At 27.0% G+C, this 20,508-nt stretch overlaps 2 protein-coding genes across 2 annotated transcripts in view; one reads left to right on the forward strand and one right to left on the reverse strand.

Annotated features, from left to right (window-relative positions):
- LOC100197636 (vacuolar protein sorting-associated protein 4) overlaps positions 1–16,110 on the forward strand; it is a 32,423-nt gene extending 16,313 nt beyond the window's left edge. Inside the window, exons 6-13 of the mRNA XM_065820298.1 lie at positions 4,882–5,000; positions 8,937–9,085; positions 9,281–9,362; positions 11,502–11,633; positions 12,532–12,619; positions 12,698–12,764; positions 12,885–12,958; positions 15,579–16,110. Coding sequence (XP_065676370.1) covers positions 4,882–5,000; positions 8,937–9,085; positions 9,281–9,362; positions 11,502–11,633; positions 12,532–12,619; positions 12,698–12,764; positions 12,885–12,958; positions 15,579–15,680 — 813 coding nt within the window. The 3' untranslated portion in view covers positions 15,681–16,110. The remainder of the gene's footprint in view (positions 1–4,881; positions 5,001–8,936; positions 9,086–9,280; positions 9,363–11,501; positions 11,634–12,531; positions 12,620–12,697; positions 12,765–12,884; positions 12,959–15,578) is intronic.
- Positions 2,088–3,746, reverse strand: LOC136091561 (uncharacterized). The gene is made up of 3 exons (XM_065819245.1): positions 3,412–3,746; positions 3,124–3,333; positions 2,088–3,039 (listed from the first exon to the last, which is right to left on the reverse strand). The coding sequence occupies exons 1-3, from the start codon at positions 3,703–3,705 to the stop codon at positions 2,251–2,253; spliced, it is 1,293 nt and encodes a 430-aa protein (XP_065675317.1). The 5' UTR covers positions 3,706–3,746; the 3' UTR covers positions 2,088–2,250.
- Positions 16,111–20,508: the final 4,398 nt, after the last annotated feature.

Raw genomic sequence — 20,508 nt, forward strand, 5'->3', positions numbered from 1 at the left:
TGTTAGCATTTCAATACTAAAATTAAACTTGCAGAAGTGTATAGGTATTTGTAGAATTGTATATTGGTATTTAGCTAAGTAATTACAACAGTTTTTAGAAAAAAAACATTAAATGAGTTTCGTTTTGGACTTAATGTTTTAGTTTTTATAAAAACAAATAGTTTTAAGCACTTTGCATTTCTTGCTGTTAAATGATGCAAGTTAAAAACTTTGTTCAAAAGGCTCATTTGTTTAGCTTTCTATTGATATATAGTTTGTTATGCTTTCAAAGAGATTTACTATATAAATTTTAATTAGTTTTAAATGTTATATCTAAATTTTATCCAAAAAATTGTGCGATCACTGAGAATAGATTTTTGTTTAAACGATTAGTAGCAAAAGAGTTAAAATGATTTTTACAATGTCCCAAATTTAATAATAATTATCTATTTACAATTATTGTAAATAGATAATTATTATCTATTTACTAATATCAATTTTTATCAAATTATCAAGATAATAATTATCAATTTTCATTTATCAATTTTGTGTCTTTGTAAAAACCGCTTTGAGCACATCTGTCTTTTTAACAAATGACGCGGGTTAGTGCAACTACTGCGCAACTTGTATGAACATGATTCGATGCAAATCGGCACTGGTTAAAATAAGGTAAAAATTTATTTTTGAGTGTTTTAAATGTAAATGAACAAAACTAAGACCTATACATTAGAAAATAAAAACTTTGAAAAATAAGGGACACCCTAATATATATAATAATAATAATAATAACTTATTACCAGTTATTATGGAAAGTATATAAAATAGAAAAGAAAAATACACACTTTCTCCCTTTAAATTTTTAGAAATTTGTTCATTTTCAATACCCGTTGCAATTTTTTTTTATAGTTATATTCACTGTGCACCAGAGAGACCGCCAGGTTTTATGTCGTGGTACTCAAATAAAACCTTTTTTATTCAAGAGTATTTGTATTAAAACAATAAAAAAAATGATTTTTAAAAGCGGAACAAATTGCTAAAGGTCATAAATGGGGCAAAAGGGTAAATACAAGGGGGTATAAGCCCATTTAGGTATGGTAGTTGTACGTTACAAAAAAAAAGTTTTTTATTCAAAAGTATTTGTTTATTAAAAATAGAAAAAACTTTTTTTTTTAAACAAAAAAAAGTTAAGGGTTGTAAATGAGGCAAAGGGTAAAATTGAGGGGCCCTACGCCCATTTAAACATTTTAGATGTCTGTTACAACAATTTTTTAAAGATAAATGTCAAATATTTTAAACAAAGTATAAACAAACAAAACAAATTCAAATAATTTATAATATTTATGAAAATATTGTACATAATTCAACAAAATATGAACAATTCTTCTTGCTCCAGAGAAATATGTCAAAGATACAGATAAATTTAACTCTTCTTCAATTAAAAATAACTATTGAGTTGATACACATATTAAGTGTTTTAGTCTACACATTCAAAACTATTTCATGTATGCTCAAATTTGAAACAAACTATCCTCAAAACAAACAAACTATATAAATAATTTTTTAAACAAAATCAAAGTCTTTTTGCTCCAAAATCAACTACTGCTGATAATAGCCTGTCACCATATTTAGAATGCTCTTTTTGCCTCTTAAACCTTGTCCATGTTGGTTTAAACTTTGCATGAATACTTTCTCCACATTGTTCAGCAAAGTTACCCAATCCTTTGTTATGGTGTTCCACATAAGGCTGAACATGACACAATAGAATGTGGACTTTCCGTGTTGTATTTCTTTGTTTAATTAAATTTATTGCAACTTCTTGTGCGGAAAAAAATGAATTCTTTAAATTTGTTATTGCTTCTTTGAAGCCAGTTTGTAAATTGGTGGAAAAGCAACAATTTTTACATTTCTAAAATCTCTCAAACACTGTACAATTGGAATCAAATAAGTAAATGTTTCTAAGATTTGTGTTTCAAGAGAATCCAGGTTTTCTAAAATTTTATTAGAATTGTTTCCGTCCCAGCCTCTGCCTTGGTACCCTTGCTGAATAACATTTATTGACTTTAGCCAATCATCAAATCCTGGCCAGACATCTAACAAAAAATTTCCAAGCAGTGAAACAAAACCAATTAACAAATGAAGTTCAGGTGGAGGAACGAGTTGTTCAATTAAAGTATTCGGATTCAAAGTAATATACAAAATTCGAGGATTAATGCAGTTCATAAACTCTTGCATGGATGATTTTACAGAGTTATTTTCTAAATATTTATTGTATCAATAATCAATACTGCCAAGAGTTCGTTTTGTCCCTAAATTTAATGTAGATATTCCTTCACACCATAAACAAGCTTGTTTCCCAGTATGTCCTGATAAACCAAACAGCGCGTTTCCACATTTCAAGTCAAAAGCAACATAAAAACTGACATCTTGCAAATTTAATTTTTCTATAACAAGCCTCAAATTATAGTTAGATTCAGGAATATCTTCAACAATAGCTAAAAATTGAGACCGTTGAACGCCACTATTTAAGTACTCGTCTGACTCGTTATCTTTTTGACAATCAAAGACATTGATGTTTACTTTAAAAAATGAACCTCCACCATCCAATGAAATCCTTACAAAGGCTGAAGTTGGGTCTAAACCACGTAATTTTAACAAGTCAAGTACAAAATCTGATGTGTTTTGAACATATACAAGATCTCGTAAAATAAAATGACCTTTACTATCAACAAACTCACACTTCTGCACACTGTAGTAATTAGAAATATATTCTTCTAATTCAGAAAGACGACCAAAGATATTAGGCTCAATGGAAAGCTTATTTCCTAAACCTTTGCGTAAAGTAGAAAGCATCTCTTTTGTTTTTCTATTTGAAAGTTCTAACACAATTTGTAGTTGCTTTATTATTTCAATGGAAAGCTGCTGAATAGAAATTCTTTTTGATTTGTTTTCTGGTGTGCCAACTGTGACTTTGAGCAGATTTCCTCCTGTAGATAAACAAAATGTTGATCTGTCAATCAAACTTTCTGTAGCCATTTTACTTTTTATAATTCCAGAAGCAACCTAAGTAAAATTTTCACAAAATGAAATTTAAAAATAAAACTAAAAACTTATAAAACTTATATAAAAAAAATATAGTTTTTTTACCTGTTCAGCTTGAAGAGAACCTAGAAGAAATGATAGTGTAATGATATTAGCCACAGCACTGGTAGGTTTACAGTTATGAGAATAACCAGGTGCAGGTAATGTATAGCAAAAGGAACATATTCTTGACTCAGTTGTCAGTAAATTAGTTATCTCATTTGAAAGAGTTAGACCGGTACTAGAGCTATTTCTCAAAAGAGTTTTCCACTCTACCTAAATAAATGTACAATTATAAATAAACAAAAGAAAAAACAAGAACAAAAAATGGAACTTAAAAATCATTAATTATACCTTGGTAACCTTAGCTCCCCATTCACCATGAGGTGAGTCTCCCTTTTTGAGTCTGTAAAGATTTCTTCGGCAACCAGGACAAACAACTGATGGATAGCAACCGTTGTTCATCGAATATCCTGGAAAGATAAACAGTTGAATTTGTTCTTCTAAGTTTTTATTCCTTTTTTTCAATGATTTTGATCTCCATACTTTTCCCAGCAACAGCAACAAGTAGAATTCATATTTATATGAATGAAATACAACTCCTAAATAACACAACTTTCCACAATTTGAAAATTTATTTGATACCATCTTTTTTATCTCGGAAATTTTTTTGATTAATTAGTACAGGGGGTAATCAAATTTGTCTGTCTAATATGAGATTACAGTATAATTAATGCAATAAATAGCTAATTCTAAGTTAAATATATATATCAAATTATTTTATAAACATTTATAATTTTATTTTAAATTATCATATTAAATAATATATTTTTCAAAATAAATTATATTACCTCCATTAAAAAAATATCTAATAGTGGTTTCCAGGGATAAAAACAATTTTTTTAAACACTTTTTTAAGTTAAATCCGGCGAAAAATTAAGAATTTTTATTACAATTTTATAATATATTTGTATCAAAAAAGGTATGAGAACAATGCGTTTCGATTTCAGTAAATATATTTTCTAAAACAATATATATAATACTTTCATATTATAAGGACTTTGTATGAGTGCCATGACAAAAAACCTGGCGGTCTCTCTGGTGCACAGTGTATTGTCAATTTTAACTTATATTGAAAAAACAACAGTTATTCATAAATTTTTAAATGTAAAAAATAAAATACTTAACAGATTTAAAAATGCGTTTAAAATCCATAAATAAAAATCATTTGTACGCAATTAGATAGAAATCTTTTTTAAAACTAATTACAAAGTTTGACAAGGAGTTATAAAAAAATTTTTAATAAAATACTTTTACAAAGTGGTTTAATCTACTTAAGATTCTTAGAGATAAAGTTTAGAAGTTTTTTTTAATTTTTTTTAAAGTGTATTGTACATATGTAGTATTTCAAAATTTTTATAATATTTTAATAAATATAAAAATGTAAATTTATAAGTAAATGTAGATTTATTTATAAATTTACATCAGTTAATAATACAACTATGTTTACATTTCAATTTTCATACATAAATATCAAAATTTTATCTCAGTAAAGTAAGTTAAAAGTACCTGTTTTTCAAAAAGACAAAAAATTTTTTAACAATATAAAAACTTCTAGACTAAATAGGTTTAAGTCCACAAGTTTGAGACTGGAAGATGGCTTAGTTTGTAATATGTAATAGACAATTTAGACAAATTAGGTATTAATATATAAACAAAGTGTATACAAAGAAGCTAATTAAATTAAAATTAAATTCTATCATTTGCTATGATAGAAAAATTGTTTTACATGTCTAAATCTTTAGTATTATTTTTACATTATAGCCTCCTGGTACTGGTAAGTCTTATTTGGCTAAAGCAGTTGCTACAGAGGCCAACAATTCAACATTTTTCTCAATTTCATCATCAGATTTGGTTTCAAAATGGTTAGGAGAGTCTGAAAAGTGAGTTTTTATATTTTCTTTTATATAAACTTTTTTTTATCTGAACATGCTTGAACTATGTTTTAATACATTTATATTTTTATATGTTGTATATATTTATGAGAACAAAGAAATTGTCATTTAAAACTCATTAAAAAAATCAGCTTCTTAGATTATGATAATGATGCATAAAGTTTTGCATACAAAACATTTTCACCTTTTTTCTACTCCTAAAGCTTAAAGTAAAGCAACTTTTAAAAGGTATGTTGCTTTCTATAATTTAGATTGAAATTATTTTACCAAATTGTTGCATAAGCAATTTAATGAAACTGTAATAAATTACTGAACATACAAATAACATTATCTAATATACTTTGATTGATTTCAAGTATTCATTAAAAAATAACCAACTTTGAGGTGAATTAAGATAGTTGTTAAAGTTTGACCAGAACTCAGGAAAGAAAAGGAAATTGTATTTATGCCAACTTGATCATGTTTTTTTACATGGAAGAATGTCTTGGAGCATTTCTGCCACCTGAAAAATACAGGGATGGACCTCAATTTTTCTTTCCTCAGGTTGAGGTATAATCATTGTTCAGCTATTCTCAAATAATGTGTTCAAATCAATCAACATTTTAAAATTCAAAGTAAACTCTAGGGAATGGTGATGAGTAAACTCTAGGGAATGGTGACAATTTTGATAAAACCATAGACGGTGGTACCCAAGTCTTCCTGGGAAGCATGTGCAGTTGCACACCTTTAAAGTAGCAAAAAGCTAAACTACTGAGAAAAAAAAGGAAACAAAATTGTAATGAAATATCAAGTTTTTAATAAACTAGAAAATTTAATAGTTAAAATAAGAAAATTTGAGAAAAAAAATTGTATAATAAAATTTGTATACAACTTTGTATTCTTTTTTTAGAGTGGTTTATAGCTACCAAGTTTGATACAAGTTGATGAAAATAAAACTTTTATCAAAGTTTATCAACAATTGAAAGTTTTGATATGCAATTTATTCACAATTTTTTTCAGTCTGTATAATTAAGAAACTAATTTTCTATGTACACTAGAACTATGAGGAATTTTGTTAATTTTTTTTCTTATGTTTATTTGTTTTGAAGTCTTTTCGCTTTTAAAGATGTTTTTGCTATATTTGATGTTTTTTCTCAATACTTGTATAATAGGAAAATAAGATAATAAATTGCTATTTATTTGTAAAATATATTGATTAATAAATTTTGTAATGGCAGAAGAAATTAAAAAAAGAATAATATGGTTTCTTTTATAAATGTTTTACTGCATTTGATGTATACCTGAAATTGTTTCTTTTATATTGCCCAATTTCCAACGTTAATATGAATTACTAGAGATAATGAACATAACGATTACTTGTTTGAAAAAATGTATTTAAAAACTTAAAAAGTTTTAAATAGGCTCCTAAAAGTTTTGTTAAAAAGTAAATTAACAATGCAATAGCCCACAAGCTTATTGAGCAGCGTCAATAGCAATAGTTTATTAGGAAATAAAATGTCAGGTTTAAATGCACAATTTGGATAATCCAACAAAAGTGCAGACTATTTCAATGGGAGTAGTGAAAATAACCAAATATTTTATATTTAAATATACTTATATTTAAATATAAAATATTTGGTTGTTATTAATGACTTTTTCTTTATTTACATGAAAAATAAAAAATCATTAATCCTTATATTTAAATATATATACTGATAAAAAAATAGTAAATTTTAGCAAAAAAAATTTGAAAAATAAATTGTTGATGTCTCTAGCGCAAATAATAAAGTGTTTCCTTAATATACTGACTGAAAAAAGTTGTGTAAAAATTGTATATCAAAAAATGTTTTTATTTTTGTGATATTCTTTTTTTGTTATCTGCTTTTTTCCTCGACCTGTATTTATTTTGGTAATGGAACATAACAAACGCCCTAAAATTGAGAAAACAAAAACAGTAAAATATTTAAGTATATTGTTTTTTGACAACATTTTCTTTTTAATTTTAAATTTTTTTGCTTATTATATTTAGATTTTTTCATTTTGTAGTCTTCGTTTCCTTTCGAGTATTGCTGTTTTATTCTCTCTAGTTTCTTGTAACTTTATTTTGCCACAAATTCTTAAAACGTTTACTATATAAAAAAGTGGTCTAGTTGTCTTAAAAAATTACTTTAAGCGTGGACAAACAAGGTGTGTGACCACATGCACTTCCCGGGAAGGCTTGGGTACCCATACTAATTTTTTTAAGTATTAATTAAGAATATACTGCACTTGAATTTTGTTTTAGTTTCTTTATTAATTTTTTTTTATTTTTATGATTTCAAATAATAATGTATTAAATGAACATTGATCATTTATGAACTTTTACAACTTAATTTGTATTAGAATTTTTATTGTTAATTTGTGTTCATTATGTATCAATGTGTCTCATTTTTGTTCATTATTTATCAGTGTCTCATTTATGTTTTACATAGTCATACTATGCTGAAAATTTGTAATTTTGATGCTCAGAACTGCACCTTTTAGAACTGTTGTAATAAAAACTAATAATAATTTGTTTTTTTTGTAATCAATAAAGGAAACAACTTAGTATTTTGCTCTGAAAATGAACCGCAAATTTTTAACATGGGTTTTATTAATTAATTTATAATATTATTCATGAGTACCTTTTTTTGGTCTATCTTATATATTTAAACATTCCTTGTTAAGTTTTTTACTCTGGAAATCCAGACATATCTGTAAATCCCATATTGTTAACTCCTAGCATTTTTACACCAATCAGGTTTTTACTTTCCACTTGTTGGTGTTTTCATTGGTACCACTATGCAAACATTGTTTGTGAAGTTAATAATATTTCCTCCATGCCACCATTTTCCGGATTTTTTCAGTTGCAGCATTATTTCAAAATGCTAAATCAAGCTAGGTCTCCTGGTGATAATAGATGGAATAATAGAAAAAATGCCTGCATGTTGTGTATGAATAATACACAAAATACTGTTATCTTATAGTAACTCAAGCAGAACAAATTGTTTAAATATACATGAACATTGATGTATCTGATGCAAAAGTTCCTTAAAGCATTTGTAAGGCATGTTGATCAACCATTTGCAGAAAAGATTAAGGAAAAGACAATACTTTCTCTTTTTGATTTCTCTACCATCAAAGTTTGACCTTAAAGAGACAGGAGTTTTTTGATTTGTCAGATGCTTAAAGCTAAGTGAAAAGAACCCAGTGAAAATAATGAGATTATAAGTTCTCAGGAAGTAGTGCAAAATAGAAGTGCCAAGCTCTTTCATATTTTCTTTTGGTTGATTGTTTATAATTATAAACAATCAACCAAAAGAAAAATTTTAAGCTACTTGCCACACAAGGTATTGCTGCAGCTGAGTAAATAGCATTATATTTAATGCAATACTAGGAAGAACCATTCAAATTTCATAACCAAAGGGTAGATGACCTCTGAGAATTACACCAGATATGTTTCTATTGCTTTAAAGCCTAATGATAATTAAAGCCTAATTTAGTAATGTTTAGCTAAAATAAAAATATTTTGGACAATATTTATCAGAAAAATTGAGTGCCCGAAGCTGTTTAACGAATTCAGATGTTAGCTGAAGATTTAAGTTCAACACAGGCTTATCCAATTCTGGCATCATCATGTTGGCTCTTACTATAAACAAATTATAACAAAATCCTGAACTATTAATCCAAACACTGTCTCAAAATTCAACAAGCTTAAAAAACAAATGCTAAATTTTTTTACTATTGATTGACAAAAGTGAAAGCTAATCACCATTAGATTGCAATGCACCAGATTGTGCATTGCAATCTGGCTAATCATTTCCTTTTATCTTTTTTTTTCTTTCCCTTTACCAGTGTTTACATCTTTGATTTTCAACATTATTTCAACAAACTTATTTAGTACTTTTTTTTTGTTATTGTTTTTAGGCTAGTAAAATCTTTGTTTCAACTTGCTCGAGAAAGTAAACCATCAATTATATTTATTGATGAAGTTGATTCACTCTGTTCAGCTCGCAGTGACTCAGAAAGTGAGTCTGCTCGAAGAATTAAAACTGAATTTTTAGTTCAAATGCAAGGTATTATATATTTTTTGAAAATCAAAAAATAACTTTCTTATGCAAAAAAAAAAAGTTAAAATTTTAATTCATATAAAATTTCAATACTTAAAAAATTTTAATTCATAGCATATTTCATTTCTTAGAAAATTTCATTTGCAAGTGAACTTTGATTTTAATAAAAAATCTTAACTTAAATGCTAATTTTTCATTTAGGTGTTGGAACAGACAATGAAGGAGTTCTTGTGTTAGGTGCCACAAATATCCCATGGGCTTTAGACAGCGCTATTCGAAGAAGGTATTTTAATATAAGATGTTAATCAATGAGTTTTTAAATAAACTAGGAGTAAACGCTTAGTTCATAACGTAAAACAAGTCTTTATTGATTGTGGTGTCATGATTTACTCAATCGCTTAGTTAATAAGCTACAGGTTTTCAATTGACGATACACAATAAGCCCTAACACTTAACTGTAAGTACTTTATTCATTTTATTTTATTTTAAAGAGTCAAGGTTTATATTGTGAGTCATAGAAACAGTAAAACACCCTAATTATATGAGACTTTTATATTATTTCTGAGAACACTATTTCATTAAAAATATTTAAAATCTAAAACAAACAACATGTAACAAATTTATAGTAGGATAATTGTTACAACCCTCGCTTAACAATGTGAAACAAGAATCTTGATGAATAAGTGCTGCTGTACAGAAAGACATCGAGTCTTATGTTCCTAATATTACCAGGGGCATATTGGGTTCAAATTTGGTTATTACTTGATTACAAACAGGCGCATTACTGATTAAAATTTATATAAGAGTATATCTTTATTGGAAATATCTCCTTTCAAAAATGTAAGTAAACATAATAAATTAGGATATGGAATGCAAAAAGACAAAAAAAACTAGAGGCAACTATAAGAAACCTAGTAGCATCAGCATTATACATAAATCCAATGGTTTTTACTTTTAGGTGCAATAAAGGAAAAAATGAAAAGTGTTAAGGAATAAAAAGTTTAGTTACTATCATTAACTCCTGAAATTTGGTCAATTGAAAAAACTTGCAAATCATTTTTATTTTCAGAATGTCTTGTCAAAAATGAGAAAAGCATGTTTGCTAAACCTGATGCTAAAAAACAAATAATGAAAAAAAACTTAAACAAAAACACTCAGTATTACTTTGTTTAAATTTTTTTTTCTTTTTTTGGAGTTTGACAAATTATACTCTGAACATTTAGGTTCAGCAAGTTCTGTGAACTAAGTCTGAAGTGGTGTATCACAGTTGAATGTAGTGGAAGCTACACCTTATGTATATGGTTACAAAAGCATCACATTCAAAATTATGTCATAAGATAGGTTTTCTTATTTCTTTTGGTGATTGTCTATATAAAATCTCCACTATTTTCTTCTGCAAATGTTAACTTTTAATGCTTAAATATAAGCAAACTTTCATTAAATAAATGTTTTTTTAAATAGATTTATTTAAAAAACAACAAGTTGTGCCAATTTTTATTTAACAAATGTTAAGGAAAAAACTTTTTTTAAAAACCAGAAAAATTTATTAAATAATAAGTAATCATTTGTAAACAACACCTTTAAATAGTAAATGGTTTACATACACTACATTTTAACTTTCATCTGAGTTTCAATCTGTAGCTAATATAAATAAAACAAGTAATACCAAAATTACGAGTTTTATTTTTTAAATTAGCACTACAAAAAATATTATCAATGAAAAGTATGTTGTTTGTTAAAAGGTTAAAAAAAATAGTTGTTAAATCGATAATTATTTCTTTTAAATGTTAAAAATATAATTATTTGCAATGAATTTTTTCAATAACCTTATCAAGTAAAATCGTTGATGAAATTCAAAACCTGTCAATAGTTTGTTAGTTGTCAAAATTGAAGGTCAGAAGTTTGTAATCTAAAATTAAGTTTGTAATCGAAAGTAAAATATTTTATGAGAAATATTAACTTTTAATTTAAAGTTTTTTAAAAAGTTTAAAAATTTTAACTGATTTTGATTATTTTATGTGTTACAATCTATAATTGTAAGGAAATTTCAAGCATGTGTGTGCTTATTAATACTGATATGTGTAAATATATAGCCTTATAGTGAAATTTTTCATGTCATCATTTTAAAATTATAATTGTTAACCTATAATCTTTAAAATGTCACTATAAAAGCATTCCTGTCCTGCAAAGCAGATAATTTCAAAATTCCTGCAAAGCAGATAATTGTTATATAAGATCTATATGTTTACACGGGTTTGTATTAAGTGACCAACTTACAAAAGATGATGACGACAATGATAATGATTATGGTGATGATAATGATGATGATGATATTAAAATTTATAATTGAATTGTTAAATATTAATTGAAGCTATTAAATAATAAATGAAAATAAATTTGTTTACAAAGTTTATGATTTTAGATTTGAGAAGCGAATTTACATTCCATTGCCAGATGCTCAAGCTCGAGCTTCAATGTTTAGTTTACACATTGGTTCAACACCTCATTCGTTAACACAAAATGATTTTAAAATACTTGCACAGCGTTCTGAAGGGTAAATTACAATATTTAATGAATAATCAGTAAACAACAATAGTAAAAACAAAAATCTAAATATTTGCAACATTAAACTTAAACAAAAGTTACTTATTTACTTCTTAAGTTTTCATTTTTCATTCATGCGTCATTCAAAATAATAGCATGTACTATATATGTGGTAGTGGTGTAGTAGCAGAGTGTTCGTTCATAAGCAAGATATTCCAAGTTCGATCCCCACCATGTCCCTGAAAGTACCATGCGGTGACCTTGAAGAACAAGGTCACCGCGCAGTGACCTTGCTCTTCGAGGTTTATGTTTTGGAGTTAAAGAGTTGAGAGAGGGTTATTACGACAATAAAGTGGCTTCCTCAACTGTAGTGGCCCTTTTGGCCTTAAGGAGGGGAACAACATTGAAAAATAAAAAATGTACATGCAATTGTTTCGAATAGTAGTATGCATTTAGTTTGATTTTAGTTTTTTAAGTTAGGGAGGTTTGATTAACTTTCAGAATGCGATGGAATCTTTTTTAAAATTCCAAGTACAGTTTTCCATCTATTAATTAAAAAATATTTATGAGCATTTTTATTCATTTTCACATTTCTAGTACTCCATAAAAATACTTGGATTTTAGTTTTTTTGTTTGTAAAATAGATTACTAGTTCATTTTTATCCCCCTCTCAATAAATAGTAATGTAATTTTGTCAAAATGTTTATTTATTTTATTATTATTTTATATTTAATTATATTTAATAATTTTTTATTTAATTTTACTTAATATTTAGTTATTAATGTAACCAAACAAATATATATTTATATTTATATTGACAATAAAATTAATAGCAATATTAATTATAAAGATCATAGTGTTAATAGTTTAATGAAAATCTTTCTACCTTTATTTAAATTTTAACTTAGATACTCCGGTGCTGACATAGGTGTTGTAGTTCGAGATGCACTTATGCAGCCTGTTCGTAAAGTTCAATCAGCTACTCACTTTAAAAAGGTAAAAAAAAGTTAACATGACAATTAAAAAAGCATAACTGATAAGTAATATTCTAATGTCAAAAAAAATGATATTTAGGTAAGTGGACCTTCAAGAGAAGATCCTAGTAAAATAGTTGATGACTTACTTTCTCCATGTTCACCCGGTTAGTTTTTCTTTTTTAAATTTATTGAAATCTCATATTTTGATCCCTTATTTATCTTTTATTGAACTGTATTTATAATCAATTAAATAATAACTATATTGTTTAATTGCCTTATTAAAGGTGATCGTGGAGCAATTGAAATGAACTGGATGGATGTTCCGGGAAACAAATTACTTGAACCAGTAGTTTCCTTTGTAAGTGACTAAATTTTATTGTTAATTCAAATTATGAAGTTCCATGTAAGTTTATGTATATGGGCCATTCCACCGTTACTTATGGGACATTTTGATTTTTTTAATGTCACATTTGAAAATTTCAAGCCAAATATTTAACCTACAAAAACTGGCTTCTTAAATTAAATTAAGTTGTTCTTATTCTGCGTAAAATTATTCAAAAGATTGTTTTAGCTATTTATTTATATATCTTAAATCAAATTAGTTATCGATACTTACGGGGTCAATTCGATGCTTTTATCAAAATGTAGTTTAGCTACCAATTACATATAAAGTATGACACAGGACTTTAATTTGAAATTAAAAACAAAAAAATAACACAAATAACATTATTAATCAAATTTAAAATTTTTGAACATATGGCAACCCAATGATCTGTGATGTTTCACTTTTTATCATTCAAATCATTCACTTCTAATACAATTTTAATCTAAAATCAATTTCCTGAGAATATTTTCAATATGTTTTCATTTAAATAAAGATATTCAAAAGTTATTCAAAGATATTCAAAAGTTTAATGTAACATTAGGGAATTAAAGAGAAAAGGGTAAATTATCTCAAGATGTGATCGATAGATTCATGAAAAAATTTTGGCTTATTATCATTGAATTTCTTGAAAAAAAGAAGTTTAAATTAATCATTTTTTAAAAAGAAGTTCAAATCAATCATTTTTTAAATCTCTGATTGACTCTGGACCGATGCAACTAGTTGCATCAGTCCAGAGTCAATCTTATCATGAGAGGTGATCTTTTTCAACAAGTAAAATCTGTACTTCATTTAATTCTTTCCTGCTTGCATATCTTCTCAAATGAATGTAATCTTGCTTTCTCACAATTCTTAAAGCTGTTTGAAGAAAGTTTACCTAATCTTTTACCAGAATTTAAAAAAATTTCACGCTGGATATCGTTTAGACAAATTTTATTTTCAAATTCTTGAAGATGATATAAAATACAAGGTTTTGTCAAAAGTATTGATACTCATTTTTATGTTCGGTCATGGTCAAGCATCAGTTGAGAAGGGCTTCAATATAAACAGTAATATGCTTAATGAAAACATGGAAGAAAAGTCTCTTGTTGAACTATCAAGGATTTCATGGTATCTAACAAATCAAAGACTCATCAAGTAGAAATCAACAATGAATAAAGATATAGGCTTTTTATAATGCTCATTGAAATAAAAATCTATATAGAGTAAAATAAAATGTTGCAATCAAAAGAAAAAGAAAATAATGTGATAATGCTATTGAATCAAGAAATGTCAGAACTTAAGAAGCTAAACAAAGCTTTGAGGGAAATTTTTTAAACATACAATAAGGAGTTCGATTAACAAACAAAACTTCTTCTTACAACTTTTAATGATTTTTTAACATTTGGCCATTTTAGTTATAGAAAAAAACAAAAAGGCAAATTTTCATTGTTGTCTTTTTAGTTCTCTATGTTTTGTATTAGCTTTTATATTTATTTCAACTATTTTTTTTTTAAATAGTATGTGATTGTTCAACGTGTTTGATTATTTATTATCTAACAAATTGTTTTTTTAATATAAAACAGAAATACAGAAATTCTTTATATTCGGAAAGACATATTTTGACAATCTAGATTTTCCTTGTATATAGAAAGCAGGCTATCTGTTATCTGGGAAGGGCTATAAAAATAGCTTGTTTGGAGGTTAATGTCGAACTTTTAATGTTAAGTTGGCGGGTTCATACCCATTATAGCAATCTAAAGGAAATTATATCTGTTAATATCTGGAATTTTATTCCAGAGATATAGTGGCAACCCTATAAACTGTGTTTTATGGTACACTAATATTTGAAACGATGATTTAACATTAGTGCATTTTATCAAATATATTTCATATTGTATATATATCATATTTAGATTTTTCTTATGAATTTATTAACAAAAAAATATTTTTTTTCATTATTAAAATATTTAAGAATAAGGCGTATGTTGTTAATTTAACAGAATTTCTCAATTTTTTAACAGAATTTTTCGATTTTCACCGTTAGGTCTCCTAAGGGAATGCAGATTTCCAGTTTGAGAACTATTGTATTATAGGTTTTTATAGTATTTTGACCAAGTAAAACTACTACATTCAGACCAAGTAAGACTAATATACTTAGTAGGACTTATCTTACTCAATAGCTGTTAATTTTCAAGACTTTTTTATCTTTAAAATTTCTGAACAATTTATGATGCTAAATAAGTTTTCAGATGATAAAACTGTTTTGATAGTGTTGCTATTATTGTTGCGTGTAATGTAATACATTTTTTCGTCTACTTAAAGACCTAAATTCATGTATATAAAAAAAATACTAATAAATGCAAAATTAGAACAATAAAAATATAGTAAAAATGTATAAAATAAATAATAAACAAAAAATCTCCCCTATTTTTTTTTAATTTAGTTATAAAGTTAACATTTTATATAAATACTTGTAAAAAAATTATTTTATGTTATTTTATTACATTTATTTATTGTCATAATATTTAATTACATTCAGATATTTTTAATAATGAGTTTGTAGAACTTAATTCTTCATTTATAAATATAAAAAAAGATATTTTATTTTTTTTAGTCCGACATGAATCGTTCGTTAGCCTCAATTCGACCAACCATAAATGAAGAAGATTTAACTAGACTAAAAAAATTCACCGAAGATTTTGGACAAGAAGGATAACTTAACACAGACGATTATTTCATTTGTCGTAAAAAGTGACGTTGTTGTGTATTTTCGTAACTTGGATAAAAGTTTTAATGAATAATTTTTATGTTTTTAGTATTATTATGTTTCCTTTTTAAAATAAAAATTTATATCTTTTAAAATTGATACACTTTTCTTACTTTAAAGCCCACTTCAGACGCCATTTTCTATTTTATTCGAAGTATCTTGTTTCTATCTTTGCCCTTTCATTTTTTAAAGGTTTTTCTTTATTGTTAACGTGTATGTTTTTTTGTAGCGTTTCAAGGTTTTCTTTAACTAACTAGAGTATAATTTATGAAAACGAGATTTTTCGTATAAAACGTACGAGATTTTTGTATAGAAAACATTCGGTTTAAATAATTTGTTAGTAGAATAAAATACGTTAAAATAAAATGCGATAAATGTATTTTAAGTTGTTGATGTCGCACTTAACATTGAGATAAGTTGGAGAAAAAAAACATGAAAAAACCCTTTTAAAATTTATCTCATAAATTTAACAGAAATAGTTTTCTTAATTACAACAACTAGATCCTATTTATTAAAGCAAGTTAAGGTCATAGTTAACGGTAATATGAACGTAAAAAGATGTAGCAGTGTTATAGAAATCAGGTTGACCATCAACCTGGAAAAGTCAAGAAAATTCTAATTTATGTCAAAAAGTCAGGGAATTTAATATATTTTTGCAAATTTCTTTTTTTTTCTCAAAATATTAAAAGTTACGGTCGAGTGGGATTACTTTGATAGGTTTATGTGATTTTTTTAGAAAATTCTGATCAAATTTTAACAAATTGCTGTCGTTTTTGGTTTGAATATACCAAATGATCTCTCCTTAACAGGAAAAAATCCTTTTCAGAAATATCAGAACCTGTCTTTTTTTGGCTACAACCGATTTTGCACCAGTACCACTACATTGCGTTTGTTTTCCTTTTCCTTCTTTTGTTTCTTTGTTCACATTGAGATCATTTGATGCTATCTCTTTACCAAGAAATATTTTTTCCCCTCTCTTTTGTGTTTGTTTATAAGGATTATTGAATCCACAATGATCTTTTAGCATTTCCTCAACAACCGTACCAAAGATTTTTTAATCTTTTCACCACCAACGTTGCGGTTCTCATTTGGCAGTTTTTTCAAGGCTTCATCTCTGTTTTGTGAAGATATACTGCAAGCCGAAAAAAAAGAAATCAAGTTTTGATGCAACTTTAACAATAACCCAGGAAAATGTCTTTGGTATAGTACCTTTGATGCGACTTTCTTTTTGCCAACATTCCAGGATTTTCCTCCATTTTTTTTCAAGGATCCAAAGACTACGACATGGTTGAAATAGATAAGTTGCATTTGGTACCAAACAGATAAAACAAACGTTAATGAGTTGGGCAGCCTTAATCACTGGAAGAGAAAAATGAGAGACAAGATTGTCACCAATGATGACTTTTGGTACATGATCTTTACTAACTTAAAAAAGAAATATTTCCAGGAACTAGCGTTCTAAGGTTATCGAATCAAACCAAACTGACATTGTGTTGTCATAGCAAGTTCTTTCTGGGTCACCTCTGGTCAATTCTTTATAAACATTTTGAGACTTATATACCACCATAGGTGGTAGGAATACTCCAATAGCTTTCCACAATGTATGATGCTTACACAACTCTTTGTGTGCTTTACGCTCAACTCTTTTAAGTCCTTGTCAGTATATGATTGATTTTGCGCCAGGATCATCCGAAAGATTAGTCTCGTTATAGTTATAAATGTTACAGGGTTCAATGTTTTTTCTAATTCATCAAAGTAAGCATTCACAGTTTGTCCCCAAACCTCTAATGGTGATCCATGTTAATCCATCAACAGGCATTTTCCGATCGCAAAGAACATTTATTGTCTATAAAAGGTGATTCTCGCAATCAAAAGAGAGCGCAACTGGATGTCCGATTTGTCTTCCATGTTTACCTTTCATTCTGTTGTGCAATATCCCATATGGAATTTTAAAAGTTTTAAATGCTTTTAGCAAACTCATAGTACCCTTCCGGCAAATTGAAGGGCCGCCAACAACTGATTTTTTAAATGTGAACGATAAGCACGACTCCTTTCCTTCCTGTTGTAGGTCAACATATTACGGATAGGTTGGTATGTACCTATAGGTATATAAAAAAACATGTTTTTATAATATTTTATTATTGTTTAGAAAACTTTTTTATACTTTCATTCATTTTTTTATAAACTTTTTTCATTTTTAACAACAATAATGTTTTTTACCTTTCAAATCGATTTTATGAATTTTTCATAAACTTTTGATTAGTGTTTATTTATTTTAAACCAAAGACACGGATAATTGAAAAGATAATAAAATAATATTACAAAGATATTTTAAAGATAATATAGTGAAAAAGTAACTCCAAAAAAATTATCAAAGTTACCCCGGGTATCAAAGTAACTAAGTTTTGTAAACAGTTTATACCCACATCTTTAGTTTATTTGAATTGACTAGTTAAAAAAGGATTCCGATTCAAAAAATGGCTACAGGGTCGTCAATATATTACGTCACGCTTATTTTTTTTTAATATATTTACTTTACAATAAGCCTAAAGATGAATCAGTATATCGGTAAATAGATTTAGTCAACAGTTACGCAAATCAGTAACTTCAGTTAAGTGAAGAACCGAAATAACCGGTTGCCGGTTCTCTTAAACTATTTCTTAAAAAAATTTAAATTTGTAAAACCTGCTTGTTAACCTGCTGCTTGTTAAAATTTAATCATAAATAGCTTTCGTTACAATAGTCATATACTTGGTATTTTGTAAAAAATTTCATAAAAACGGTTTTCGCAAAAGTGATTTGGGTAAAAGTTTATAAAACAGTTTGTTAAACTAATTTTATAATGTAATGAATTAAACAATATTAAATTGATTTATATTAGTTGTTTTGATGTAAATATTCGGTTTTGTTTCAGCCGTCATGAAGTGTGGGTTTTTTTCAGACGTCATGAATTGCTGTGTAAAACAAGTTCTATTTTTTTTTAAATTAGCCGAAGTCTGGCATAAATAAATAGCCAATAACAACCGAAAACTAACTAGTATTGTACAATCAGCTGAAGCGGAGTTGTCAGCTATAGCTAATATTTTACAAATCTGTGGTCAGACAGAAGAACTTTTACCAACTAATACTGTGCAAATTAGCGATGAAGTCAATAAAAAATTAGCAGTTTAAAAATTAGCATAAAGGTTTCCAGACAAAATGTATTGTTCGGAATAAAAAATTGGGTTGTAGTTATTCTGCGCAAATAAATTCAACAAAAATGAAGAGCGTTGAATGTGTCGATTGAATGGAAAAACATCAATATTGAAACATCAAAAAAAATAAAACCGTTCTGCAAGCATTTCTCCGAAAGAAAATGAACGAACGCTTTTCATCTAAAGTTCACCAAGTGAACAGCAGGTAAATAATTGTTCAGAAGACATAATTCTGAAATTTTTTGATAAAGTTTTTGAAAAATACGCCAAAACCACACTCAAAATGAATAATACTGTTTACAATATCGAAAACAAATGCAGACCGTTTACTGATATTTAATACAATTTTAACTAGTAGTACATTGAACTACAAGTAAAAAGTCTTTTTTTTTTCTTCTTAATTATTATTGTGCCCCAAGAAGTTTATTAGGTCTTATCACAGAGCACCACGGAAGAGCATTTAACTAGGAAGCACAAGCCCCAATCGAGCAAATAAAAAATAAAAAAATTCTCCCAATAGTTAAAGGACATGCTATTGGGATAAAATGTATGCGATTGATCTTCATTTGCTGTTATGTCAATTGAAATTTCCATTGATTTGACAGTTACTATAGAAAACATACCTTTGATTAAACAGTCACTTTTGAAAACTTTGTATTTAAATATATTGGATTGTTTCGTATATTTTAGTGTTTAGTTTATCTAAATGAAATTATTGTTTTTGTCTGCATACCAAAATGGCTGTTGCAAAATATCAACAATAACAGCCCATATAACCTTTTGAAAAATTATGCTGGGTATGATTCATTTGGTTTTATGCAAGGAAGTTATATTGTTTTTAGGTTCTACAATGTACAGTTCTTTTAGTTTCAGACAGGGTTTTTTTTTATTTGTATTTGTATTTTATAAAAAATATGTAACTGTTACCATTTAACACGGGACTTGGATGGCTATTTATATGTATTAACTAAAGCGCAAATATTTTCTGCTGTCTATTTATTATTAATTATCGTCTATTTGCAGTTGAGGAAAATAAATGTCAGCAAATATAAATAAGAGTTCATAAACTAAGCTTAAGGAACAATATAACAAGATCAGTACTACTAAGTCTTTACCTTAAATCGGACTAATTCTACTACTAAAAAAGTTGTTTTCTCACAGTGGAAAAAATAACATTTATGCAACCTGATGTTCCGTATCATACTAAAAAGTTCATATCAATTTTCTGTTTAAAAATTCACTTTGTGAATTCAATTAAATACATTGTTAGGATTGTCCCAAAATTTGAAAAGAATATTGTATATAAGAGCCAATAGCATGAAATATATTAAAAGAGTTTTCAGTTTAACATAATGATGAACATTAGCCAGCATTCCATTTGATCTGCTTAATTTCATGGCTAAGTCTTAAAGATGGGATACAAACGAAAAGTTGGAGTCAATTTTCGTTTCAAGATTTTTAATTGAATTTACAGAACTATTTTTTTTCCCACTTAATCTAAAGATTTAGTTTTTATTGACTCATTAACTATTACTTGACTATATAAAAGCTTATTTGAACGAAGTCGATGAACTAGATTGTAA

This window comes from Hydra vulgaris, chromosome 15, assembly GCF_038396675.1.
Source record: "Hydra vulgaris chromosome 15, alternate assembly HydraT2T_AEP".
Lineage (NCBI taxonomy): Eukaryota > Metazoa > Cnidaria > Hydrozoa > Anthoathecata > Hydridae > Hydra > Hydra vulgaris.

Excerpts from the sequence above, each read along its gene's own strand:
- LOC136091561 (XM_065819245.1), bottom strand. The coding sequence starts at position 3,705 with ATGGTATCAAATAAATTTTCAAATTGTGGAAAGTTGTGTTATTTAGGA. Across the intron at positions 3,334-3,411 it reads GGGGAGCTAAGGTTACCAAG|GTAGAGTGGAAAACTCTTTT; the intron begins GTATAATTAATG and ends ACATTTATTTAG. Across the intron at positions 3,040-3,123 it reads GTTCTCTTCAAGCTGAACAG|GTTGCTTCTGGAATTATAAA; the intron begins GTAAAAAAACTA and ends AATTTTACTTAG.